Source organism: Ostrinia furnacalis, unplaced genomic scaffold (genome assembly GCF_004193835.3).
Source record: "Ostrinia furnacalis isolate ACB-3 unplaced genomic scaffold, ASM419383v2 OfSCF7084, whole genome shotgun sequence".
NCBI classification, from domain to species: Eukaryota; Metazoa; Arthropoda; class Insecta; order Lepidoptera; family Crambidae; genus Ostrinia; species Ostrinia furnacalis.
In genome coordinates this window covers 97,870-123,459 of record NW_021137323.1, presented here as the reverse complement: position 1 = coordinate 123,459, position 25,590 = coordinate 97,870, and the positions used below count along the sequence as shown (strand labels likewise).

The following is a 25,590-nucleotide window of genomic DNA, read 5'->3' as shown; positions in this document are numbered from 1 at the left end:
TACCTAGTCCGTTGTTTTAGATCTACCAAGCACAAGAGCAGACAAAAGCAAATACCAAATGAGGACCGAAGCATTATCCTCTATGAACAGAGCCACAAGGGCTGAAAGAATGATGGCCATTGCAACAGCTGAACGAGGTAAGATTAGATAAGCAAAAAGTAGTTGTACACACGCATTCTATACACACACATTACACCAGTGTTACACGTGCTAGACAGGGAATTCAGAACGAAAGTCATTATCTGGAATGTATATCCAGAAATTTAATTACACGATTACAGTTTGCTCAAAAATCAGCAAAACGAGGAAGAAAAAAGCGACCGTTACCCTAATTTGTTTGAGTGAGCTAATATAAAATTATTCATGAACATTCACTTAAAAATTAACGCTCTAAACTGAATATATTTTGGTTTTGAGTATTCATTTGAGTAACGATAGGAACCCTAAAATACTTTAATTTTGCGTTATAGTAATTTAAAAAGAATTAGGAATTAGACATTGAAGGCTCTTCTTCTTCTTCTTTTATTTTGGCAACGACTTGGTTTTTGAGAACCATGATTTCGCCAATGTCAGACATTGAAGGTTTATATTGTATTTAGAGCGCCCGATGACACTCGATGACGCGCTGAGGGAGTGCGTGCTGACAGCTCAGGCTGTCACCGCCGCCGAGATGAAACGTAAGTGCTGTCTCTTGTCTGTCAACCCATTGACCGACAGCAATAGGTCACAGGGGGACAGCACTAGCCGTCATTAATGATAAACTTATCAATTAAAAAGCATTACATAATATATAAAAAAGATGGTATGTTGTCAATTATACATATTTTGTACATTCTTAAAAATTTAATTATCCTTTTGTAAAATCAGTCAGTAGACTTTAACACGTTTAGACAACTCACAAAAAGTACCTGAAGCAAGTGGTGGTGTTGCCCCTCTAATAGAAACATAATATTTGTTTTGAGCAAAGAAAACTAATTATAATATTACGAGTGTTGTCATCGTCGTAAATCCTCCGAAGTTTTCAAATTCTTGCAAGAATTTAAAAGCATAATACTTCTTTCTGTCAGTTTATGTAATTTAGTTTCTTCGGTCAATGGATTTAATATGAGATAGCTCAGAGCGCCATAATATAATTAACATTGTGTGTTTCTTAAACAAGCGTACATAAACCGAAGGATCAAAGAGGAGTACCTTAAAGCTACGCGAAAGCGAAGATTTGACCTGATGCTGGGTGAGAACAGGGCCTTATATGCTGCAAAATTAACGCATTAAGGTTCAACCACACCAACGCGTGCATATCACCATCGCCGGTGCTATCAAAGGCCAATGACAGGTCGCGCGACCTATGACAGTTCTCGCGTCCTGTCATTGGCATTTGATCGCGCCGTTATCGCTCAGGCGATGGCGATCTGCATGCGTTGGTATGGTTGAAGCATTATTGTATAGTTGAATGATTTGTATTTGTTTTTCTTTTGTACTCGTAGAAATAAACTTTTTTAAGCATCCTTTTTTATTTTCGTTCTTTTTGGGTTTTGTTTTCGTAAGCAATCTGTAATTAGTATATTATGAGGTAGGCACATGAATTTCATGCTTGCAAAACATGAGATGGCCAAAACAAAACCAGTCTTCAACATCGCAAGTCGACGCAACTATGACTACGTCTATTTTATAATAGCAATAGAATAGAATAGAATATTATTTGGCAATGGTCACACGATTTTTTTTAATGTAATTTTCAATACCACAGACCAATAGTGCTTAGCGTGACTGACAGTGCATGTCTCCTGAGCGGTGCCAACGCCTATTTTCAATTAAATTGGCGCTAAAATCGTGTACAAAATTATCTAATGATTGAATTGATAGCAAGTTGTGTTACCAACCAATTTATGCTGCGTCGCAGTTACATAATGCAAGAAATTGCGGTGTTATGATACTGTTTCTTGAGTTTTTCTGAGTTTAATCCGGCGCTTCTTCTCAGCGCTTGCCATGTTTATCCCGAAGCGCTGATTTGGCCTAAAACATAAGTATAAATGTAAACATGCTTTACCTTTTTTTTATTATTAGTTTTTAATGTTCGTAAATGCCAAAATACTGGTTAAAAATTTTTGGTTTTATAACTAATTATGACAATGACAAGAATGTATTTTTGAGCCTGGCATAATTTGGCACCGTCAGGTTAAGCTTAACCATAGGTAGTCTTTTGCTTCTAGATGAAGATTTATTTTTGTAGTTTCGATTTCGCTTTCCAATATTTGTTCAAATCTAAATCGATTATTATATTCCTACATGCTTTCATATTCTCAAGTAGGTCAAATAGAATCTTTTATACCACCGCTACTTTTATTTTGTGCTAAGTTATGTCCAATTTTTTGTGAATTTTCTTTGCCTATGCGACCGTCATTTGTTTTTTCCTAAGTCTAACACCATCTAACACCGTTTTTTCTTACAGGAACGCAAAAGCGCCAAGTTATACCGCCGAAGCCACACCAGATATCGGACACCAGTTACCCGTCGCGGCGGCATGCCACGATGAAACGCGTACCACACAGTATGTTTCGTTCTTTCTTATATAAAAATCCAGATTCAGATCCATTGTATGCGAAGATTAAATGCTATGCCAATGAGATTCATTGTAGGCCTAATGGAGCATTGAAATATTTACGGCTGTTGTAAAAAAACATGTCATGAAGGCGAGTACCACGTTTCCTCCATGTCTTAACGAAAACATTTTTTTTTTCTGAGGCTGAATATGTCCTGAATTATCCACAGACTATTAGAATTACGCGTCGAAACGCGACATTTTCTATGTGAGTACATACATAAAGCTTTGAGAGTTTTCGGTCGTGTTGCTACAGCAGTGGTTAAAAACAAAAGCAGAAGTCGCGTTTAGACCCGTAATTCTCTATTTTAATGGAAATAGAATGCGAAAGCTAAAATATATCTTTTATGTCCATGTCCACAAATAAATCGTCGGTCGAATCACGAAAAGGCGTAACTGATTTTTATCAATTTTACAGGAGCGACGTTTAAAAATAATTTCAAGCATGGAAAAATGCATTTCGGGCCCTTTTTACCTGTCAATACTGGCTTCCTGAAAAATAATTCAGTTACGATCTTTTGTGAGGTTATAAAATGCTTGTTTTTTTTAATAACATGGTGTGTTTAACTCGAGTCAATATTGCCATTTTGTTAGATTCGCCTTTTCGTGATTCGACCCACGAAATGCATGTGAGTTGCTCGTGCGATTTGATGCGTTTATCTTGTGCAGAGGTGACGGTGGAGGAGCTACACCGAGCATTAGAGAAGGCCTGCCAGTCGCCGCCGCCTAGCGAGCTTGACAAGCCTGACGCGGAGGCAGGCCCGTCCAAGCTGCGTAAGAAGAACTGCTCAGAGTCACCACCAGGTCAGTAACACATTCAATTGATGGTTACGGTCCTTTGCCCGGGACTACGTCAGGCCTGCCAGTCGCCGCCCCCTAGCGAGCTCGACAAGCCTGACGCGGAGGCAGGCCCGTCCAAGCTGCGCAGGAAGAACTGCTCAGAGTCACCACCAGGTCAGTAACACGCGGCGAAGCCCACAGCCAAGCATCATTTTTGTATTGAACTTGGCTCTCCTTTTTGTTTACATTTATCTTTTTGGTGGGTCATGTTCTTCTTTACCTTTTGTATTTTTTTGTTGTCACAAGGTACGCCCGAAGTTTTATAAAATCTAGATTTGCCAGTCATGGGAAAAGTCATAAAATACACTGGTCATCACAAAAATCGACCCTCCCGCGACAAGCACTTTCAAACGTATGCATCCCCACTTCCCACCAATATTGGCACCATTTAAAAGCCTAGTTCTAAACTTCATTTCATTAAAGGAAAGGTTGGATTCTTGGGTGGATTCTTCTACAGACACATTTTTGGGGTAAAACCCAAAAATGTGTCTGTAGAAGAATCCAGAGTCACTTCTTCAAAAAATAAGTAGTTACGCTTGAGCCAACTTTTATGGCTATAAAACTGTTAAGTTGGGATTAATCGCTATCCATCTGTTAAAGAGGACACGTGAGATCATTATTTGGTTTTATAACCATAAAAATTGGTCAATTGATCCCTGAGGTGAGCCCAAAGTGAGGTCTTTTTTTCAAGTCACATTTATTGTATATGTTAATCGTTTAAATCGTTTATTAAGAAATTAAATGTGTTTTTCTTTAAGGATATTTATTGGGCTTTCAAATAACACCAATATTGTTGGGGCACCATGATTGTGTCAGTAGAAACGAGTTTTCCTGTAAAACGTAGGTGGGCCGATTTTTGTGATGACCAGTGTATGTCATTAATTTTAGAGAATTCATCCATATTTGAATATTAAAACATGATTCCAGAAATGGGCAACCATTTCCAGCAGGTTTTACTTTAATTTTCTGTTCAATTGTCAATTGCTAAAACCTTATCTACATTAAAACCTGTGTCAAAACTCAGTAAGAAAAGCATATTTATCTTTTTTTAATATTATAAATATTCTAAACACAAAAAGGGGGTTGGGGCTCGTCCGGGACTCGAACCCGGGACCTCTCACACCCAAAGCGAGAATCATGCCGCTAGACCAACGAGCCGGTTGGAATACAGGGTGAATCGAAACATTATATTCAGCCAGACGGGAAGGGTGGTATCGATTTTCCTGTCGCGAGTGTTAGGCGGTATTCTATGTCAGAGACGAGAGCGGAAGCGGCAAGCGCGATCAAACCAATGGCATTCCTTGCTTGCGGCCTAGTGCCACACTACTTTTCCAAACGATAAGACAAAGAACTATGACTACTATACATCCTAAGTCATTTACCGATTTTTTGTTTGTTAAATGTCTTCGTGATCTTAATTTTCAAACCTCGAAAGTAATAGGAAGAGTAGAGAAGAAGATATCACTGTCTCATAAATAATGCTAGTGACAGACATGTAACAAGGTTTAACATGTTTTTACTCATTGTAATTTCGACTACCTAAGTTCCCATGCGTGATTTGCAAATATTTATGGAACAGCTTTTGCAAAGATGGAACACAAAGGACGACAGTTTTGTTGATTTGTAATATATTGAATTAAAAACAGGTTAGGTAGGTTATATAAGATTTTTTAGTATTGTAAAGATTTCAAAATTTAAAAATTTCTTGGGCTCGTCCGGGATTTGAACCCGGGACCTCTCACACCCAAAGCGAGAATCATACCACTAGACCAACGAGCCGGTTGGAATACAGGACGAATCGTAGCGTAATATTCAGCCAGACGACGCAATATCCAGCCAGACGGGAGGGGTGGTATCGATTTTCCGGGCATTTGTGTAGCTACCTTAGTAGGTAGGTACACGCTTTGAGGGGATTTTTAACAGACAGACATAAGGGGGGAATACACTGCTGTATTAATCTCTAAAGATGCCGATCTCACACATGACATGTCAAGAGGTATGTGTAATGTTTTTGGAAAGTTTTACTCTTTCCGATTTCGACTTATGCTAGACTTTGACAAATACACTCAACATCAAATAAATCGCACCTTCCGCGACGCGAACTTTAAAGATTTTCTTCTGACACAATCATGGTGCCCCAACAATATTGGTGTTATTTGAAAGCCCAATAAATAAACTAAAAAAAACGCATTATTTTTTTATAAACAATTAACAGGTACCATAAATGTGCCTGAAAAAAAAAGGCCTCACTTGGTGCTCATTTATGGGACCAAGTAGACCAATTTTTGTGATTTTAAACCGAATAATTGATCTTAAGTGTTTTTTTTAACAGATGAATAGCAATTAATCCCAATTTAACAGTTTTATAGCCACAAAAGTTGGCTCAAGCGTAACTACCTATTTTTTGAAGAAGTGACTCTGGATCCTTCTAAAGACACATTTTTGGGGTAAAAACCTTTCCTTTAATGAAATGAAGTTTAGAACTAGGCTTTCAAAATATGGTACCAATGTTGGTGGGAAGTGGGGATGCATACGTTTGAAAAGTGCTTGTCGTGGGAGGTGCGATTTACTTGATGCCGAGAGTAGTTTTGGTACAGCTATTGCGAAGATAGGACACAAAAAAAAACGAAAATTTAACGACTTTTTTCGTCTTTCCAAACATCTTGACTTGACACATGTCTATGGCAAATCATACCTTACTATGTTTTTAAATAAAAACGTCAATAACTTATAATCTTTCTCTGATCAGATAATGTATTGTTGATTTACACAAATAATCATTAATCGTTGATACTATTTAAATGATTGAACACTTTTTTTCTAGATCCTGAAAGTACTTATAACCGCAAGCCAGAGGTTGAGTCTGAACCGAGGAGATTCCGATTAGAACCAACGAGACCGTCTGCGATGGCTCGGTATAAATCCATTTCTCTTGGAGGTGAGATGGTTACTTATATAGATAACTAGCTTTCCGCCCGCGTGGAATTTTGTCTGTCACTGAAAAACTTAATCGCGCGCGTCCCTGTTTCAAAAACCGGGACAAAAACTATCCTATGTCCTTTCCCGGGACTCAAACTGTCTCTATGCCAAATTTCATCAAAATCGGTTCAGTGGTTTAGGCGTGAAATCGAGACAGACAGACAGAGTTACTTTTGCATTTATAATATTAGTATAGATAATATAATCTGTCTGGATGTTTGTTACTCTTTCACGCAAAAACTACTGAACGGATTTTTTTACTTTACAGTATTATTATTGTTTATATTATAACCCAGAATAACATATAGGCTGTAATTTATGAAGATCTGTGACAAACTAAATTTCACGCGGGTGAAGCCGCGGGCAAAACCTATACTATATTTAGATATAAGTTACTTTATTGTGCACCAAAACAAACTCGTATAAAAGAAACTAAATCGAAACGACACAATTTTAGCTGGATGTTATCACAAATTAATAATAATTAAGTACCTATTTATTATTCTGCACTTTATACCAACCTTGCCCAACGTGGATGTGGTGGTATTCAACTAAGATATATTTAACAACAAAAGTTAAGTGTCGTGGATCCAAAACCAATATGGATTGTTACCGTTTGCTTACAGAAATGATCAAAGGCAAACGGAACTATGAAAAGTACCCGGTTCCGCTGGACACTCCGCCGCAGTTCTCAGACCCCGAGGCCGGGCCGTCCAAAGTCCGCAAGAAGAAACCCCACACGACACCTGATGGTAAATTAAAGACTATTTATTTATTGATAAAGGTACACCAACAGCAATACACATTTAAGACATTCACAGTATAAAACACATATGGGGGTTTCGGTTTATTTATGTTCGAAAGAAGAACGGTCACGCCCCATACAAAAAAAAACCCAGACCCGACAGAAACGAGACATACCTCAGTTTTTTTGTCATGTCTGAATTAGTTAAATTATATATTTTTTATATTCGAAATCTATGTATAACACCAAAATATTACCCTTTGTTTTTGTTCAGGCGTTATACAATAACTAATACAAAATGCCTATTTATCACCAAAATTGGTAAATGTATGTATCTAAATGACTATTATAGCTGCTATGGAGTGTATCTAGCTGACCTGGAGATACAGCCGGATTATACAGGGTGGAAACGAGAAGTTACAAAATCCAAAAATTCTATGTTACCAGCTTCCATAATCTGTAACCTACTATTTTAAAGAGCTCGTGAAGCACTTTCAGAATCAGTAACTAGTTTTTCGATATCTTGTATAGTTTAGAAATAATCGAGTGAGATTACTTATCGTTTCCACCCTGTATAAGCCGGCTGTATCTCTAGGTCAACTAGATACATTCCATAGCATCTGTAATAGACATTTAGGTACATACATTTACCGATTTTGGTGATAAATAGGCATTTTGTATTAGTTTTTATATAACGCCTGAACAAAAACTAAGGGTTATATTTTGGTGTTATACATAGATTTCGAATATAAAAAAGATATAATTTAACTAATTAAGACATGACAAAAAAACTGAGGTATGTCTCGTTTCTGTCGGGTCTGGGTCACAGATGACCGTTCTTCTTTAATTCAGCTATTGTAGAATTTCGAGAAAGAGGTCAATCGTCGAATCCAACTCGGCTGGGCAGCGTTCGGAAAACAACATCTTTTAGAGTGTGACGTCCACCCACAAGGTGGACCGACGACCTCATAAAAGTAGAGGTAGCAGGGCGCTAGATGCAGGCCGCCAAACGGGCGATGCGGAAATTATTGAGGGATGCCTATATTCAGCAGTGGACGTCCTTTGCCTGAAATGATGATGATTGTACAATTACAGTATTAAAGAATCACCTCACAGATAGAGGTGTAGATACGTCTAAGGCCCAGAACAGACTGTGAAACGCAACTGCAACGAAACTGCAACTGCTAATTACTTTTGAGTTGCATCTAAGTTTCTGCCATAGCGTCCGTTGAGAGACCACACATGACGCGACCAGTTTGAAACTTTCAGTTTCAGTTTCATTCATAAGAATCATCAGAAAGTTGCAGTTTCGTTGCAGTTGCGTTTCACCGTCTGTTCTGGGCCTAATAAGTATACAAAACTAAGCAGGAAAGTACTCCTGTCACTAGTGTTAACTAAAGTATTTTACGTGTTCAGATATAGGCATTGTTTTCCATGTCTGGTAATACGATTTGTTTTTTCTGATCTAGGTCCTGAGGAACCAATTCGGATTTCGCCGGACCGAGATTCGCCCACACCCCTTGTGCCTCCACTTCGCCGCAAGAGAACGTTATTAGGTAAACGGAATGAGGGCTATCGTTTTTATACTTAAAAGTTGGCACCCCTGGCGATTGACAGGACCTTACTCTACAGTGGCGCCATCTTGATGAGTGCAAATACGATAGTTCTCCTACCACTTTAGCGCTCACAAGTTGGCGCCACTGTCTTCGCTACTAGCAAGTGACAGGACCTTACTCTACAGTGGCGCTAACTGGTGAGCGCTAAAACGATTGCCCTCATTGAAACAATCAATATTACTCTCAAATTATCTCTGTTTAATTATCGGATAGTTTATTCCTGTCATTCACTTGTTTTCAGAAGTTATCTCTTGAACAGCTCTTTTAGAAGCCCCAACGTAACGTTTAAAGTGTAACTGATGTGACAGTTTTTTCAACTTTCAAAATCATGTGCAATTACTTATCAATCATATCAATATTTATTTTACTTCCAAATTAAAAGTAGTGTTCTATGGTTTATATTAACACACAACTGCGTGTAGGTATGATGCGCATGCGTAAACGTATGAACACGCCGGAGCCACTACGCGACGGCCCGTTCCGCAAATCGCCTCCCAAAGAACGCAGTCTGCTAGGTAAGTCTAATGTGCCTATGCAGCTTTATTATAAAGGTTATGTAAAATAAAAAGATTTGATGAATGATACCCATTTATTAAGTTTGACCTGTCCTTATAGCTCACCCTTCAATTCCTCAGATATAAAATCTCACGACCGGCCACGCGAGCCCACTCAGCGTCAGTTGGATTCAGCGCCAAAATCAGTCGAGCACAAAGCAGAAACGCCTACAAAACCGACTATGTCACGTCTTGAACCGACTATCGAACCAAAGAGCAAACCAGCTGATATCGAAATCCCTGCTGACCGAATAGCGCGGTGCGCCACTTCCCGCAGACCCATCGTCGAAGGCTGGTTGAAGAACGTCTTGTACCAACAGGAAGACGAAAAGAGCCCACACTTCAAAGTTCCTCGCGTTCCTGTTGCTAGAAAAAGCTTAGAACGACGCCCACTCAAACTCTCAGGGAACGAGAGGGAGTACAACCAAACCTCTGCTGAACCTCACCTTCCTGCCCCCATAGAAATAGAAGATGATCCGATAGAACAGCCTCCGAAACCTGCAAAATTTTTCACAGGACGACCGAGAATCCATGAATTTCCATGCAGGGAAAACCTACCAGAACCTATTATTCAGCCCAAAAACGCCTGCCTATCCAAACACTACACGACAGTACGTTCCATAGTACACGCAACTGATGGTGAATTGAATGATCGATGCCAACACTGCGTCTATTGCAATAGAGTCGACAAAATACGGAAACTGTCCAACCTGGTGCAAAACCAACGCAAGCCTGCTACAGTTCCGAACGAAGTGTACGACTTCGACGCTGATAAAGAGGACTCTCACGAAAACACTAGACTTTACAATTTCAGGCAGAATCGAAAGGCCAAAATTCTTGAACCGTCAAAAGACGGGCCGAAAGACCCCGTCTATTTAGACGTGCTCCCCCCAACGAATCCTCATATAATTGAAATAACGTCTGTGCAAATGCCGAACCAAAGCAAACCTATGCTTCGAGCAAGGCTAATCCGTAAAACGGACGCTAATTTGGAGAATGAATTCTCCCTTATCGAGCACGAGAATCTTTTAGATCAGTTGTTGGAAATAAAAATCGCAAACTCTGATCAGACAGCTAAGAAAAACGTTACAGCTCCAGTTGAACAGACGGAAGAAGTGGCAGGGCCGTCGAATGCCGACGCTGTTCAAAGTGATGCGACAGACAACACAGAAGACATGGAATTGAATTACGAGACTGATGATTCAACGGAATTCCTGGCGAGGTTGCAGACGAGACTAAATACTCGAAAGAGGGCTGAGCAGTCGAATATTCGGACAAAGTTTGGTGAGAAGTCTGGTGAGAGGTCGGTTGAAAAGTCTGGTGGGAAGTCGACTGAAAAGACCACTGAGAAGGTGACTGAAAAGCTCGCTGAAAAGTTGATTGAAAAGCTCGCTGAAAAGTTGATTGAAAAGGCAGGAGAGAAGTCTACTGAAAAGTACACCGAGAAGCCGGTCGAAAAGTCGGCTGAGAAGTCTTCAGACAAGTCGAGTGTGGCAAAGAAATTGCCACGCGCGGAGGCTAAGAAGCCTGAACCTGTGAAAAAGACCAAGACTGGACTGCGAAAGGGCCACGAAGAAACTATGCGCGTCGAGCTGCCCAAGAGCTACATCATGAATCACTTGAACCGCTGCTTCAGGGAAGCGCCGATATTTTACCCGACCGAAGACGAGTTCTTGGTAAGTATCTCTATTATTATGTTCTTGATATCTGTCCGTCATTTGAGAATCTATACTTATAATAAATCTGTAGAGAGGTCAATTCTGTACATGTAATATATTTTCAAAATAACTATCAGGGGGTGATTAGTGATCGATACTGATGCCAAAAATGCAATCAGTAAAATTTTTGTCTGTCTGTCTGTCTGTCCGTCTGTATGTTCCTTATAGAAACAAAAACTGCTCGACGGATTTTAACGAAACTTGGTACAATTATTCTTCATACTCCTGGGCAGGTTATAGTATACTTAGGAATTCCCACGCGAACAGGAATTAGCGGGAAAAAAATTTTGTATGAAAAATCTAAACCGCATAAGTTAGACGCTTGAAATTTGGCATATAGGTACCTTAGTAAACTTAAAGCTTAGCTACAACAAGTAATTCCCGAAATGCCCACGGGAACGGGAATTAGCGGGAAAAAACATTTGTATGAAAATATCTAAACCGCGTAAGATAGATGAATGGGATCCACGCGTACGAAGTCGCGGGCGGCCGCTAGTAATAAATATATTTTGCGAGAATTTACAACATATTTGTATTCCACCAGGACCCACTAGCGTACTTCGAGAAGATATACCCAGTGGCATCCCAATTCGGCCTCTGCAAGGTGGTGGCGCCCGCTGGCTTCAGGCCGAAGTGTACCATCACCGATGACATCAGATTCAACGTCGCCAACCAGTACATATCGAGGCTGTACTGCCGATGGGGGGCAGCGTCCAGGGAGATGTGCGCTATCAAGGCGTACCTGGCTGAACAGAAAGTCTTCTTCACGAGACCGCCTCTGGTAAGTGACTTATACCTTATGGCTCAGGGACAAGTTTCATTAATTTGATATATTGCCAGTGTTTCTGGAATAAAGTTCGGCACTTAAGGGCATGGTTATAGGAAAACACCTCCCTTTTGGTCAGGATATAGGGTGAAGTCATGGTCTTATCCTGCACCTTTAAATTTCCCGAAGGTTATGAACTCAACCCGCCGTGTGGTGACGGCAGAGTAGAATACATTTGTCACCAACCCCTACTCTTCCCGCGGGTGTCGTAAGAGGCGACTTAGGGACTACACATCAAACAGAGAATGGGCAGCAGCGCTCTCTGAAAAACATCAATCTTTTATACTGCGATCTCCAACCCGCCTGCCAAGCGTGGAGATTATGGCAAAACCCTCCACTATAGTGGAGGAGGCTCATAGTCCAGCAGTGGACTGTAAAGGGCTGTTGATGATGATGATGAACTCAAAATTGGTTTTGGTCAGGATATAGGGTGAAGACATGGTCTTATCCTGCACCTTTAAATTTTCCGAAGGGTCCGAACTGGAAACCAACTCAAATTTGTGTATCGCGTGTTCAAGTGTCTTTTCGCGTTTGTAAAGTTTTTGTGCTGCCTAAGATAAACAGCACAGTGTTTTCGTGGTTTTAGTTTAAAGGAAGTGTACGATAACTAATATCATTGCCCTCAGATCGAAGGCATCGAGTTGAATTTGCCCAAGCTATACCGCACTGTCCAACGGCACGGCGGACTCAAAAAAGTGATTGAAAAGAAACGCTGGGGCCGCGTGGCAGAGGACATGCGCTTCCCGCGCGGACCGCGGTCCGCTAAACGCATCGACCAGCTCTACGTGAAACACCTATTGCCATATGACACCTTGTCCAGTGGTAAGTCGACTTTTAAGCCTGTATATAGTCTGGTCGCCGAGCACGTAGAATTTTGTCCAATGACCCCAATACAGCAATATAATTACGCGCGAGCGATAAGGATAGGCAGCTTGGGGTTATTGGACAAAATTCTAAGTGCTCGGCGACCAGACTTTACACTTGTCTTGAATTGATTAGATTTTCACACTAAAAATGTTGTTCTATTAGAGAAGTTTCATGTTGTTCTTTTTATATTGAATTGGAGTTATTTGTTAGCGGTTTTGGCTACTCAATTACTACTGTCATTCCATTCCATTCCTTGGTCTTCCGAAAATAAATAAATAATATAAATAAATAAATAACACAGTCATTTCGGCTTTAGTCATCTAGGTAGTTTTGACAGGGCCAGTTATCGGGTGGATATTTTATTTTATTTTATTTTTCTTTATTCAGAAAACCACAGCGTTTTTTTAACGTCTTCTTTCCCTCTAGCCGAACGCCGGGAGCTAATGGATACAGTTGAGAATTCCTGGAACCGTAACTATAAAAAGATGCTTAACCGGGCATCGAACCCGCTGCACCGGCAGAAGCGCCTCATGGGCGAGTCTGAGTCCTCGGACGAAATGGAGGACGAAGACGCCAACTTGGCGTACGCTCTAGCGGAGGCAGAAGATTGCGTCGTCACTGGACGCTGCATGAAGCTTTCGGTCTTCAAGAAGGTAAGTTAAAGTTGACTCCATAATAGTGTTGCCGAACTATAAGGATTTTCATCTGGAAAATCCTTATCTATGGATTGGCCTATCGATAGTATCGATACTATCGATAGGCCAAAACAAGGCAATACTATTGGATGAGCGCAATACTATCGATACTATTGATACTATCGATACTATCGATTGTATCGATACTATCGATAGTATTGTTGCTAGTAAATAAAAAAAACTATTGATTGTATCGATATTATCGTTAGTATCGATTATTTAAGACTATCGATAGTCTGTAAATTTGCAATAGTATTGGGTATGTTTTAACGGGTCGACATATTTAAAAAAGAAAAAAGTCCATAAGATCTAATTTAATGGCCGAGGCTTTTTCTTTTTTTTTAAGTTGATTAGTAATTTGTTATTTCACAAATTACTAATACTCCCGTTAGCCCCTCGTACTAAGCTAAATATGCTTGTATCACGAGTGAGCTCACCACAATAGTCGAGAGGCGGCGGGGACCGAACCCACGTTTCCCGGATCACTTCACCGTTCGGCTATCGTGGAGGTTGGATGGATGCCGTTAAAATATTACTGGAAGTTCTGTCTGCTCGCACGAAGTGTATACAGGGTGTCCCGTAATTCAACGTCAAGCCGGAACTAGGTGTTGAGGCAAGTTATGCTGGTTATCAGAAAAATATAAAAAAAAATCTATGTGGCATTTTGTCAAAATAATAGGCATTTAAATAAAATCAAAAAAATCTACTCCCGGTGACGGTCTTTTTACTCGTGTTGCCACAAATGTTCACTTTTTCCAATTTTTTTTTGTTATGTAACCCTGAATAATGCTTCTCTAAATTGTTATCAAAATTACAAAACCAGCTACTCCAGCTTGGATGAAAAAAATACATTATTCCCAAAAATAATTTCAAAATAAAAATTGTGCCTAGTTTAAACTGACTGTACTGAAAATAAATTGTACTATGCGAGTGTGGCAAGTGACGTCATAATTTGTCGCATTTAGTAAGGATTCCAAAATGGTATAACACTTGGTAAATTCTTGCTGTAATTGTCGACAATTTTTGGTTTTTTGGAAAAAACCCCGTTTTTAACTTTATCTACCTTGGTTAAAAATTATTATTCTACTGTGCCCAAAATTCAAGTTTCTGTGACTGACTATATTATATATTTTTAAATATTTTTCTGATAACCAGCATAACTTGCCTCAACACCCAGTTTCGGCTTGACGTTGAATTACGGGACACCCTGTATACGCCACTGTATTTGTCAAAAGAGACCTTTTCAGCTCTAACAAAGGAAGTTTCTTCAAGCAACTAATTGCTCAACATTGCCGTAACAAGCCCTTAACTCCCCCAGGTGGCATCGAATGTGCTTTGCACGTTATTCCCCAACTCTGAGCTGCCGAGTCCCGCAGAGGTGGAAGCCGAATACTGGGCCCTAGTGGCGGGCGCCACGGAGCATGTGTGCGTCAACGCAGCCTCTATTGACACCGGCGAGGAAGGGTACGGCTTCCCGCGCGCCAAGCACGACCCGCTCTCCAGACATCCCTGGAACCTGAAGGTAGGAGACTGTTTACTTTCCCTTAGCTTTCTGGAGACATCTGTAGGCCTCAGCCTCGAATTTAGCGGGCAGCGGGGCGGCGGCGGTAGCGGCGCGGGAGCGGCAGGATCTTATGCGTAAAATCAAATAGACCGGTTCTCGAAAACAGCGGCGCGGGAGCGGGCAACGAGCGGGCAGCGCACTCCTTCTTTTTCCCACAATAAATCGAGCGTTAGGAATAAATTTCAATCGAAATAAAATTGTCGCCGTTGTTCAGACATTTCGTTTGCGAATAAAAACAAATATCGCGACAACACAACCCCGAACACAACACTTCGCCGCTAAAGCGCCGCGCGAGCTGCCCGCTTGTTTCGAGAACGGGTCTGCGTTGCCCGCCCCGCTCCCGCGCCGCTGCCCGCTAAATTCGAGGCTGAGGCCTTAATGGACAAAGGATTCCCGCGGGAAAAGTACGACCTGTAGATCTAAGATGCGCGCCGCAATAAGCGGTTATCACGCCATTTTATCGATTTTGCCCATACATTTTGACGTCGATAAAAGTTATCACGGCGCGCATCTTAGACCTACAGGGGGCGTAGTGAGAGTTTACGTCAAACGCATTCGATGTCAACTGCGTAAAAAAGTGACATTAAATGTATAACGGATTGTACAGCGCCCCTAGCGGAGACTTTCAAGAACTAAAATCTTATTTATTTAACGCGCTCACTAGTGACGACGTTTAATGTAAACTCACACTAAGCCCTCAGTTCCCAAGACACCCCTGGGATATGAAAATGAGAGAATGTGTACTTCTTCAAGCCTTTGGAGATTTCTGCAAGACTCCGTGCTAAAAGACCAGTAACTAGGCATCCGTGGAATCTTGAGGACTATTAATATATCTGTGAGAGAATAAATCTGTAGAATCAACCTGAGCAGACTTTCGCATGACTCTTAGATAATTGGTGAGATGCTCAGATGCTCTGCAGAAGACCCACCACCTTAAGCAGTCAGGGCTAGTTCAAATTCAGTTTTTACACATCCAAAATATAGCTTTCTCTACCACGACTGCCAGAAGTCAGTGACCTAATTCACGTATTTTGTAAAAGTCAAAATGTTGTTAACGTTTAGAAGTCGTCCTATTGAAAAACAGTCTTAAATCCGTATTCACGTGTCATTTCGATAAAACGATTACTCGATAGGATCACAACTCAGCAATTTGTAATTTTTTTGGAGTTTTCACTGGCATCCCATACCAAATTCAAAATAAGTATAGCCCGACCAGGAACATAAAAACCCTGGCATAGAGGCGCGTCAATTGCACTTGATAGTGCAACACTGAGTACAGTCGTACCTGTGTTAAATTAAAAGGTTAACTTTATGTATCAGGATTCAGGATTACAGGCTAATTTGATATTTTCATAAATTAACGAAAATTGATTAATAGGTAACCTGGTTTAAATAAATTAAATGAAACCATCAATCGAGCTAGTAGGATTTATTTCATTATTCATAAATAATCAAATTCAGAACTTGAATATTCAACTGCAATGTCTGCTCATGAACTCGGTACTTCTTTCCCAATTCCATAAAATTCAATACTTACAAAGTAACAAAAACCTTTAAAATAGGTAGTTAAAACAAACCACAGTTAATTTTCCTATTTGACTGTACTATACGATAAACATGTCAGTCAATTTGACAACCTTTGTCGGAAACATTATTCAATGAAAATATTGTCCGAATCCTTAGTATTTCTCTTCGACAAATACTTTAACACATTGTGAACCAGTTTTCTTTCACGACTATAAAAAGTTTTTAGCAATTTAATTTACAAAATCAATTGCACACATTTAAAATAAAGTTTGTTTACACTTTGACAGCAATAGACAGTTAAATAATGACATGCAAAGTGACATGACAATGAAGTTTTCAGTTACTGTTGCCATTAAAAGAAATTAGTACCATTAGGTTTCCGCAATATGGCGAGGGTTTTTATGGTCCTGGTCAGGCTATAATAGGTGAATACCGTGGAGGCACGATCGAATACGCATAAAAACGAAATCGAAACAAAATCGGGCGATTAATACGTTAATACGAAAAGTGACTTCAGCGATCAAATCGCTTTCATCTCGTTGAAATTTTGATACGTGAATTAGGCCACAGGTCACTGGCTTATAGACTAAGAGCTAGTGAACGCCAGACCTACGTCATTTTATAAAAGCTGAAAGTTTGTCAGCGTATGCTCCCAATATAGGATAGAATGTTGGTGAATCATGAAGTTTGGGTCATCGTGGCTTTGGCAGCTATCCTAAAAAACTGTCTTGCAAGGAGTTGGAACTGTCAAAACTGTCTGGCTGATGAGGAAGGAAACTACTTCTAATTATTGCCCTAATCCCAACTAATATTATAAATGCGAAAGTAACTCTGTCTGTCTGTCTGTCTGTTACGCTTTCCCGCTTAAACCTCGCAACCGATTTTGATGAAATTTGGCATAGAGATAGTTTGAGTCCCGGGAAAGAACATAGGATAGTTTTTATCCCGGTTTTTGAAACAGGGACGCGCGCGATAAAGTTTTTCTGTGACAGACAAAATTCCACGCGGGCGAAGCCGCGGGCGGAAAGCTAGTATTTTATATAAAAATCAACTTTTATGGTTAAACGTAAGCCTAACTTTTACGACGTAGGTCTGGCGTTCACCAGCTCTTAGTCTATAACAGTGGTTCTTAACCTTTAAGTCATGAGGGACCATTTTACAGAATTTCTGTCTTGTCAGGGACCACCCCATAGTCATAATCGGTCAAAAGTAAACCAGTTTGACAGCAAAAATCAGTTAAAAGTGATTTTGACTAAGATGTGCAAGTGCACTTCGTGGACCACTTGAAATGCCTCCAGGGACCACCAGTGGTCCGCGGACCACCAATTAAGAACAAGGTCTATAACAACAATCATCCTCCACAGATGTTCAGCCAGAACAGCGGCAACGTTCTCCGTTCGCTCGGCCCAGTGCTGGGCGTGACGGTGCCCACGCTGCACCTCGGCATGGTGTTCTCGACCAGTTGCTGGCACCGCGACCCGCACGGCTTGCCCTGGGTCGAGTACATGCACCAGGGGCCAGGGAAGATATGGTCAGTCCTGCGGTGATATTTTACGCCTGTTTCCCATATTGATTCAATCCTTGTCCAAATCCGGATTTCAAATGTTAAATTTAATTTAGTTTTAGATTAAATATCTACAATTTTCGATGCGTTTACACTTTAATATTGTTTAAGGGCTGGTTTTTCTATCGTCAGTATCTTATAACTGAAGAATAACCTTGTCATTTTGATATATTTCCCATACTAAAACTGTCAATGTGCCAAACTTATTCTTCAATTAAAAGTTATCCGACGATTGAAAAATCAGCCTTAAATAGGCAGTTTTATAAACAATATGAAAATGTAGAAACATCGAAAACCGCAGATATTTTGACCAAAAACATATTGAAAAAAACAGTTGACGGATTAGAATTTAAAATAGAAAACCAGCATAAGTATGTTGGCTAGGGTAACAACACAAATTGATATTTCTAATTTGAATTCCAATTTAATGTTCATATGACTTCAAAATCATCTTACCGATTAAAATGCTCGTGTCTTAAATCTCCCTTTCACTTCTCTTCATTCCTTTTATACATTACGTAAATTCTATTATGATTTCACATACAAATTCCAACTTTTTAACAGTGTGATTTTGATGCAAATTAGCGCCTATCACAATATTAGACGTCAATTCTGATTTCATAATCCATGCACAGGTACGGAATCCCCGACGAGCTCAGTACGGAGTTCCGGAAGGCAGTCGAGACATTATGCCCGACCTCATGTCAGAACAAATCAATATGGCTGCCGTCTGACATCACCATGATACCGCCGCCATTGCTGCACGCCGCACGCGTGCCGCTTTCGCGCGTGGTACAAAACCCCGGAGAGTTCATAGTTGTCTGCCCCAAAGCGTATTCTTCGTCTATAGCGACGGGGTACACTGAATCTGAAAGCGTGTACTTCGCGCCCACTCAATGGCTTACGGATGTCACAGCTGTTTTCCAGGTTAGTCTATACTAATATTATAAAGCTGAATAGTTTGTTTGTTTGTTTACTTGAACGCGCTAATCTCAGGAACTACCGGTCCGATTTGAAAAAAATATTTCAGTGTTAGATAGCCCATTTATTGAGGAAGGCTATAGGCTATATACCATTACGCTACGAGTAATAGGTGCAGAGCAAAATGAAAAATATTGCGAAAAAGGGATTTCACGCGTACGAAGTCGCGGGCACAGCTAGTATCAAATTCAAATACAAAAATCTTTATTGTGATTCATAGGTGTTAAGCTGTGAAGCGATGGCCCAAAGGTTAAGGACTACCGATTCGAGAGGACGTTTGAACCATTCCCAGTCGCCTTTTGAATTTGAATTTGCTATAGGTACTTTGATTCATTTGGAGCTTTTAACTCATGAAGTCTCTTGGGTTTTTGTGGACTCGTTTGTATTCAGAGATGCACTAGTCCTACTAATATTTTGATGTCTGGATGTCAGGATGTCTGGATGTTTGTTACTCTTTCACACAAAAAGCACTGAACGGATTTTGATCAAACTACGGTATTATTGTTTAAAACCCAGAATAACATATCGCACCTTCGGTAGAACAAGGGCACAATTGCACTTTTTGCAATTTTACAGGAGAGCTATTAATTATTAGCTACACATTTTTAAAGTATTTCTGCATACTTAACTCATTTTTGCAATTTTTGACAATTGTGCCCTTGTTCTACCGAAGGTGCGATATAGGCTATTAATTTTTGAATTAATTTATGACGATCTGTGACGAACTAAATTTCACGCGGGTGAAGCCGCGGGCATAAGCTAGTAGACCATAATTGACTATTATCGCAGGCAACCCTGCGATTACCTCACTTTAATACGTTTGGCTCACGAAGGGCACGTTTACACGTGATGCCCACTCAATTTCATTAAAAAAAATAGAATATTTCATGGGTCAGAAGGGAAAGGGTTCTACATGCGATTGCCTCACTTAAATATGTTTGGCTCACGAAGGGCACGGTCACACGTAGTAGATACTCAATTTCATTAAAAAAAAAAAAGGTTATTTCACGAATCAGAAGGGAAAGGGTTCTACAACAGCTGTTCTCACCACAGGAACTCCGCGCCAGCTGCGAGCCGACCATGTTTTCTCTGGAGCAGCTGCTTCTAGCAGTGGCGCTGGACGAACGCGTGCCCGCGCACGTGCTGGCTGGCGTGCACGCAAACTTGCGCGACGTGGTCTCAACAGAGCTGGCACGCCGCGACCAGCTCATGAAGTACGGCGTCGAGCTAGCCACACCTGAGGTCAGTGACGTTACCAGCACGGCTAAAGCCCGGTCCGTGAGCACGTAGAATTTTGTCCAATGACTCCTAGCTACCCATCCTTATCGCTCGCGCGTAATTATATTGCTGACGCGACTGTGCGACTGGCACCCGCAGTGAGTGTGCGAGCGCGATAGCAACATTACGCGCGAGCGACAAGGATGTAGCTAGGGGTCATTGGACAAAATTCTACGTGCTCACGGACCAGACTATGGCACGAAAAACTTTCAAGTTCAAATCGTTTCGCCATCAAAAGATTTAGTAAGAAAACTACAATAGCGCCCTTGTGAACGTGTCGTAAAGTGAACTTAGTATGAGATGTTGCACTAAACTTATTTTGACAATCAAAATTGTCACGTTATCGTTTAATTCGAAGATTGAGTATCGAATTTTATCGAATACGCAAACGATTCGAAGACGAAAGTTTTTCATGCTAGAGGTTCAGGACACGACATCGTCAGGTCTACAGATCACAGAAACTAAAAGAAGTATATCTTCAATACAAATATGTTTTATAACTACGTGAAGTAGATAACTAAAACTCCATCATCATCATCATCTCAGCCATAGGACGGCCACTGCTGAACATAGGCCTCCCCCAATGCTTTCCATGTCGCCCGGTTGGTAGCGGCTTGCAGTCAGCGCCTTCCTGCTACCTTTATGATGTCGTGGGTGGACGTCCCACGCCGCGTTTTCCGGTACGCGGCCTCCTCAGAACCATGCTGCCCCATCGGCCGTCAGTTCTGCGTACTATGTGCCCTGCCCATTGCCACTCCAGCTTGCTAATCCGTCGGGCTATGTCAGCGACTTCGTTTACGGATATCCTCATTTCTGATTCGATCTCTTAAATATACACCGAGCATAGTCCTCTCCATAGCACGCTGTGCAACTTTGAGCTTCTGTATAAGGCTTCGTTTCAGCCAAATGACGTCCACTGCTGGACAAAGGCCTCCCCCAAGGTTTTCCACAATGAACGGTCCTGCGCTGCCCGCATCCACGCTCTGCCCGCGAGCTTTACCAGATCGTCGGTCCACCTAGTAGGCCTGCCCACGCTATATAATATATGTATAAGGCCTATAGTGAGATAATTAAAACTCCAGCCGTGTTCAAATAATGCATTTGTCCCGCAGCAATACCGGCTGATGAATTGCAACCAGGCGCGGAAGCGACCGGCCGGCGCGTGGAACGTTCGCGAGCAAGACGAGTGCGAGATTTGCCGCACGACGCTGTATCTCTCGAAGGTAGTACAAAGTATACAGTAAAGGCACTAAAGTAGACTCATTTTAATAGGTAACATTTGACGTCTGTCAGTTTTAGCTTCATAGTGAGGTGACCTGCTTAAAAACATCGATTAAAGTGAATGAATCGATACGGACTTCAAAAATGTGAATTTTAAAAATCATCAGTCGAATCCCTGTCTAATTCATTTTTTTTCTTTCGTAAAGTTAGGAGCATGCCTTCACATTATAAAAACGCCGCTGCCGCGCTGCTGTCGCGCTTCTAAGTTAAGAGGTTGTATTTTGCCAACTCATTTGACTAAGGCCCAGAACAGACGGTGAAACGCAAGTGCAACGAAACTGCAACTGCTAGTTACTTTTGAGTTGCATCTAAGTTTCTGCCATAGCGTCCGTTGAGAGACCACACATGACGCGACTAGTTTGATACTTTCAGTTTCATTCATCAGAATCATCAGAAAGTTGCAGTTTCGTTGCAGTTGCGTTTCACCGTCTGTTCTGGGCCTAACTCTTGATCCCAAAGCTACCAATTTCCAGAGCAACATCGAGGTGTGTTGTGTTTTTGGAATTATTGTTTAATGGCGTGAAAAAGTACCCATTCTGCATAATTTGATGATCGACCTATTTTAAGATTTAAGCATTTTTAAATGTAAAGTATCGTTTATGAAGCTATTACACTGTATAGGTGACGGGGCTGACGAGCAAGCGGTCGTCTCTCTGCCTGGAGCATGCTCTCCTGCTGTTAGACAAGGACAGAGAACGCTACTTACAAAGCGTGGATGGAGTGGTGGCTACCTTTTTCGTCCTGCACGCCGAGTTGGAAGACGCAGTGCGACGCGTCAAAGAGCGTATGGAGACTTAAAGCTACTTAAAAGTATTCGGTGTTTTATTGTCAATGGGTTAAGTCACATTTTACTGTGTATCGGTATACCAAATTTAGAATCAGGTCATATAAGAGTAGTTTTAAAATCTTAAAGACTTATTAATATCGGTTGAAATTAATTTGTTGCTCAATTTTTTTTGTAATGTATTATTATTTTGACTTTGAACATAGTCTGACCATTATTATTTAGTATGGTCGATATTTTTGTTTAACTGCCAATTAGAAACTTAGTCGTTTTCATTATTTGAATTAGTTAGTGGACAAAATTTCTTTTATTTGTCCGTTAGACAGATAATAAGAAAATATTGGACACGTATTTTTTCTTTTCTTTTATAATTAAATAATAACAGTGCTCCATCAAGCTGAAACGGCGCGTGACGTCACGCCTAGTTTGATTTTTTACCTAGTAGTGATGTCACGTGAATTTTCAATAAAATATAATAGTGTAGTTATTCGATTATGAAAAATAAATACGTGTCCAATATTTTTTTATCATCTTTCTGACGGAATAAATACAATTTAGATTCTCATACCCAGTCCACACCCCTAATGTGTAAATATAAAAAAAACTTACAAATCTGGCCGAATGTACCGTAAAATACAGGGTGACTATTTGTAAGGTACTTAGTGTACTATAGCTGCAGCATTAATTTAATGGCCATCCTGTATATACAAAGTCACTTCATCTCGCCATGTGAAATCTTAAGTTTTTTAGTTTATTGACTAATTGTATTTTTTGGATAGTACTTATACTTAACCTGAGCTAATATGTAGTAAGTAACAGATTTCATTATTAACTAGTATGAAATTTGACTTAAAATCGTGTGTAGGTATTATACTTATTATGTAATCTTAAGGGCATGAAATAAAGAAAGTATATATTTCCAATGAAATTCAAAAATGTAAAGAATCGGCTGATTTGAGCAGCTGAAATCAATGGCTTTAATAATACTTGATGTACATTTTTGACACATGTAAAAATGTAGTTATGCCAAAATTAGATATTACTGATGTTCTACTTATCCGAGTTACCAACCGCGCGGGCGTAAGCGTACATAAGCGTGACTGTAAGGCCCAGAACAGACGGTGAAACGCAACTGCAACGAAACTGCAACTGTGTTAGTTACTTTTGAGTTGCATCTAAGTTTCTGCCATAGCGTCCGTTGAGAGACCACACATGACGCGACCAGTTTGAAACTTTCAGTTTCAGTTTCATTCATAAGAATCATCAGAAAGTTGCAGTTTCGTTGCAGTTGCGTTTCACCGTCTGTTCTGGGCCTTAAACAACGCTCATACGGACCCACGGTCAAGCTAGTGTCATTAACAAACGGCGAGTATTCGATGCTTTATTTGCGCTAGTTATTGCCGCAGTCAAATGGATACAGTAGGACATCGCCAGTCTTAAATATTTGCGTTATTTCTAGCTTTTGCAACGTAGTTGAAGCGTATTAGGAATACATATTCGTCAATTTGATGCTCAACGCCTAAACTCATGGTGCTAATGGACTACGTTCACTTGCAGTCATGTTCTCTTGTAAGTCATTTTGATATGATATTATTATGCATCATTGTTGTATTTGTTAATTAATACTCACGAATTTCTGTTTTTATGATATCCTGAGCAATTTTAAATTTTCATATGCATCTTTGACAACAAATATTGAAAAAAAAAAGCTGCTTTACTTTTTGGTATTCATTTTAGTTTATTCTGAACATGCCAGTTAGACTGTCAAATTAGAGACACTGTCTTATTTTTTTATTACAGCTGTTCCTGTACTCGTAATTAAATTTCAACGTAACCTAAATTGTTATTAATTAGCCAATCTCTGCTTTCAAGAAGCTTAGCTTGAGCATGAGCTTAAATTATGAATGTATTACAGACTGCAAGTGGACAAAGGTGTGTCCTAAATTAAATGATAAATGCCGATTTACACGTTTTAAGTAGTTAAGTAGGTAACTATATTTTAACTTAATTTTAAGTGATCAAATTGCAAGTAATCACTTAAAATTAAGTTAAAATTTAGTTACCTACTTAACACGTGTAAATCAGCCTTTACATCATTGCAGAAATTGTGTAACTTGATCGTAATGAAATTATATAATTATTTCTTCTGACAGCTTTAATATAAAAAAAGCCAAAAATTTACATATTATCAACTAAATTTTTAGGTAGTGATTAGTATACTTTGCATTTGTATTACATAACTTGTCATCATCTCTAAAACTGATTATCAGTTAACTTATCGTTTTGAGGAGCTTGTTAGTGTATAATGTTTAATATCAGTCCTGGGCGTCCTAACTTTTCAGATTGTATAAGTCAGGGGTGGCCAACTTGATTAGACATAAGATCTACTGTTTACTAACGAAACCCTGGGCGATCTACCACTTAGATACTTCTTGAAATCTTAAATGAAACAGCATAGTTTAGGACACAATCATGTAGTATTTTTTGCCTTGCCACGATCGACTGGACTAATAGTCGCGATCGACCGATTGGCCACCCCTGGTATAAGTTATCCATCCAATAAGTTTATTATGTTAAGTATTTTTTCATTTAAGTATAAAAATGTCGCATTGGAATCGGGTTTGTTGCAATATTTCTCAATTTTCGTGTAACGTTGGTACAGTCAGCGTCCAATAGATCGAAGCGTCTAAGATAGTCAAAATGATCTGTTCAATATTATTGATTTTTTTCATAATCTATTTCAAACGACTGACTTCAAAGCTTACACGTGGGATGATGTTAGCTGAGACATTTAAGTTGAAATATTGTATGCCCTTATGAACACAACATTATAAAACAAAGCAAGATAGACATAAAATATCTATTTGCTTCGTGCTAGCTCAGTTGCCTGATCGTAAAATTAACATTTAAAACCCGCTTACAAATTGAATGATAAGTTTGTAGACTCGCCCATTGTCGACAATATAAATAAATGACAGCAGGTACGTTGTAATGTAACCGAGAAATCCGTTCTTTTCAAAACTCGGAGCGGTCAAACTCGAAACGGAGTTAACTTAAATGGGGCCATTTTTGGACATCCTTCCGGACGTTGCCAAGGCGAATACTGCAGAGCCAGTGGCTGTTAAATTTCTTATTGCAGAGTAGGTCACCTTGGTAACTACCCGTTACGGGG

General features: G+C 40.1%; 1 protein-coding gene and 2 non-coding genes across 7 annotated transcripts in view; 1 reads left to right on the top strand and 2 right to left on the bottom strand.

The window, feature by feature from the left end:
* The window catches only part of Jarid2 (Jumonji, AT rich interactive domain 2), a 44,314-nt gene extending 20,733 nt beyond the window's left edge, over nt 1–23,581 (top strand). For 4 of the 5 annotated variants that reach the window (XM_028319051.1, XM_028319047.1, XM_028319049.1 and 1 more), the window contains 17 exons: nt 21–137; nt 2,450–2,548; nt 3,269–3,403; nt 6,264–6,377; nt 7,045–7,170; nt 8,633–8,719; nt 9,202–9,294; nt 9,415–11,009; nt 11,596–11,832; nt 12,504–12,699; nt 13,171–13,397; nt 14,758–14,961; nt 17,895–18,061; nt 18,730–19,021; nt 20,129–20,317; nt 21,466–21,576; nt 22,256–23,581. In XM_028319051.1, the coding sequence (XP_028174852.1) occupies nt 21–137; nt 2,450–2,548; nt 3,269–3,403; nt 6,264–6,377; nt 7,045–7,170; nt 8,633–8,719; nt 9,202–9,294; nt 9,415–11,009; nt 11,596–11,832; nt 12,504–12,699; nt 13,171–13,397; nt 14,758–14,961; nt 17,895–18,061; nt 18,730–19,021; nt 20,129–20,317; nt 21,466–21,576; nt 22,256–22,432 (4,166 nt within the window). In that variant the 3' untranslated portion in view covers nt 22,433–23,581. Of the gene's footprint in view, nt 1–20; nt 138–2,449; nt 2,549–3,268; nt 3,404–3,458; nt 3,554–6,263; nt 6,378–7,044; nt 7,171–8,632; nt 8,720–9,201; nt 9,295–9,414; nt 11,010–11,595; nt 11,833–12,503; nt 12,700–13,170; nt 13,398–14,757; nt 14,962–17,894; nt 18,062–18,729; nt 19,022–20,128; nt 20,318–21,465; nt 21,577–22,255 lie in introns of all 5 variants that reach the window. The other variant, XM_028319048.1, reaches the window with a different exon arrangement.
* Nucleotides 4,526–4,597, bottom strand: TRNAP-UGG (transfer RNA proline (anticodon UGG)). The gene has a single exon. It is a non-coding gene; the product is annotated as a tRNA-Pro (tRNA).
* TRNAP-UGG (transfer RNA proline (anticodon UGG)) lies at nt 5,147–5,218 on the bottom strand. Its single transcript has one exon. It is a non-coding gene; the product is annotated as a tRNA-Pro (tRNA).
* Nucleotides 23,582–25,590: the final 2,009 nt, after the last annotated feature.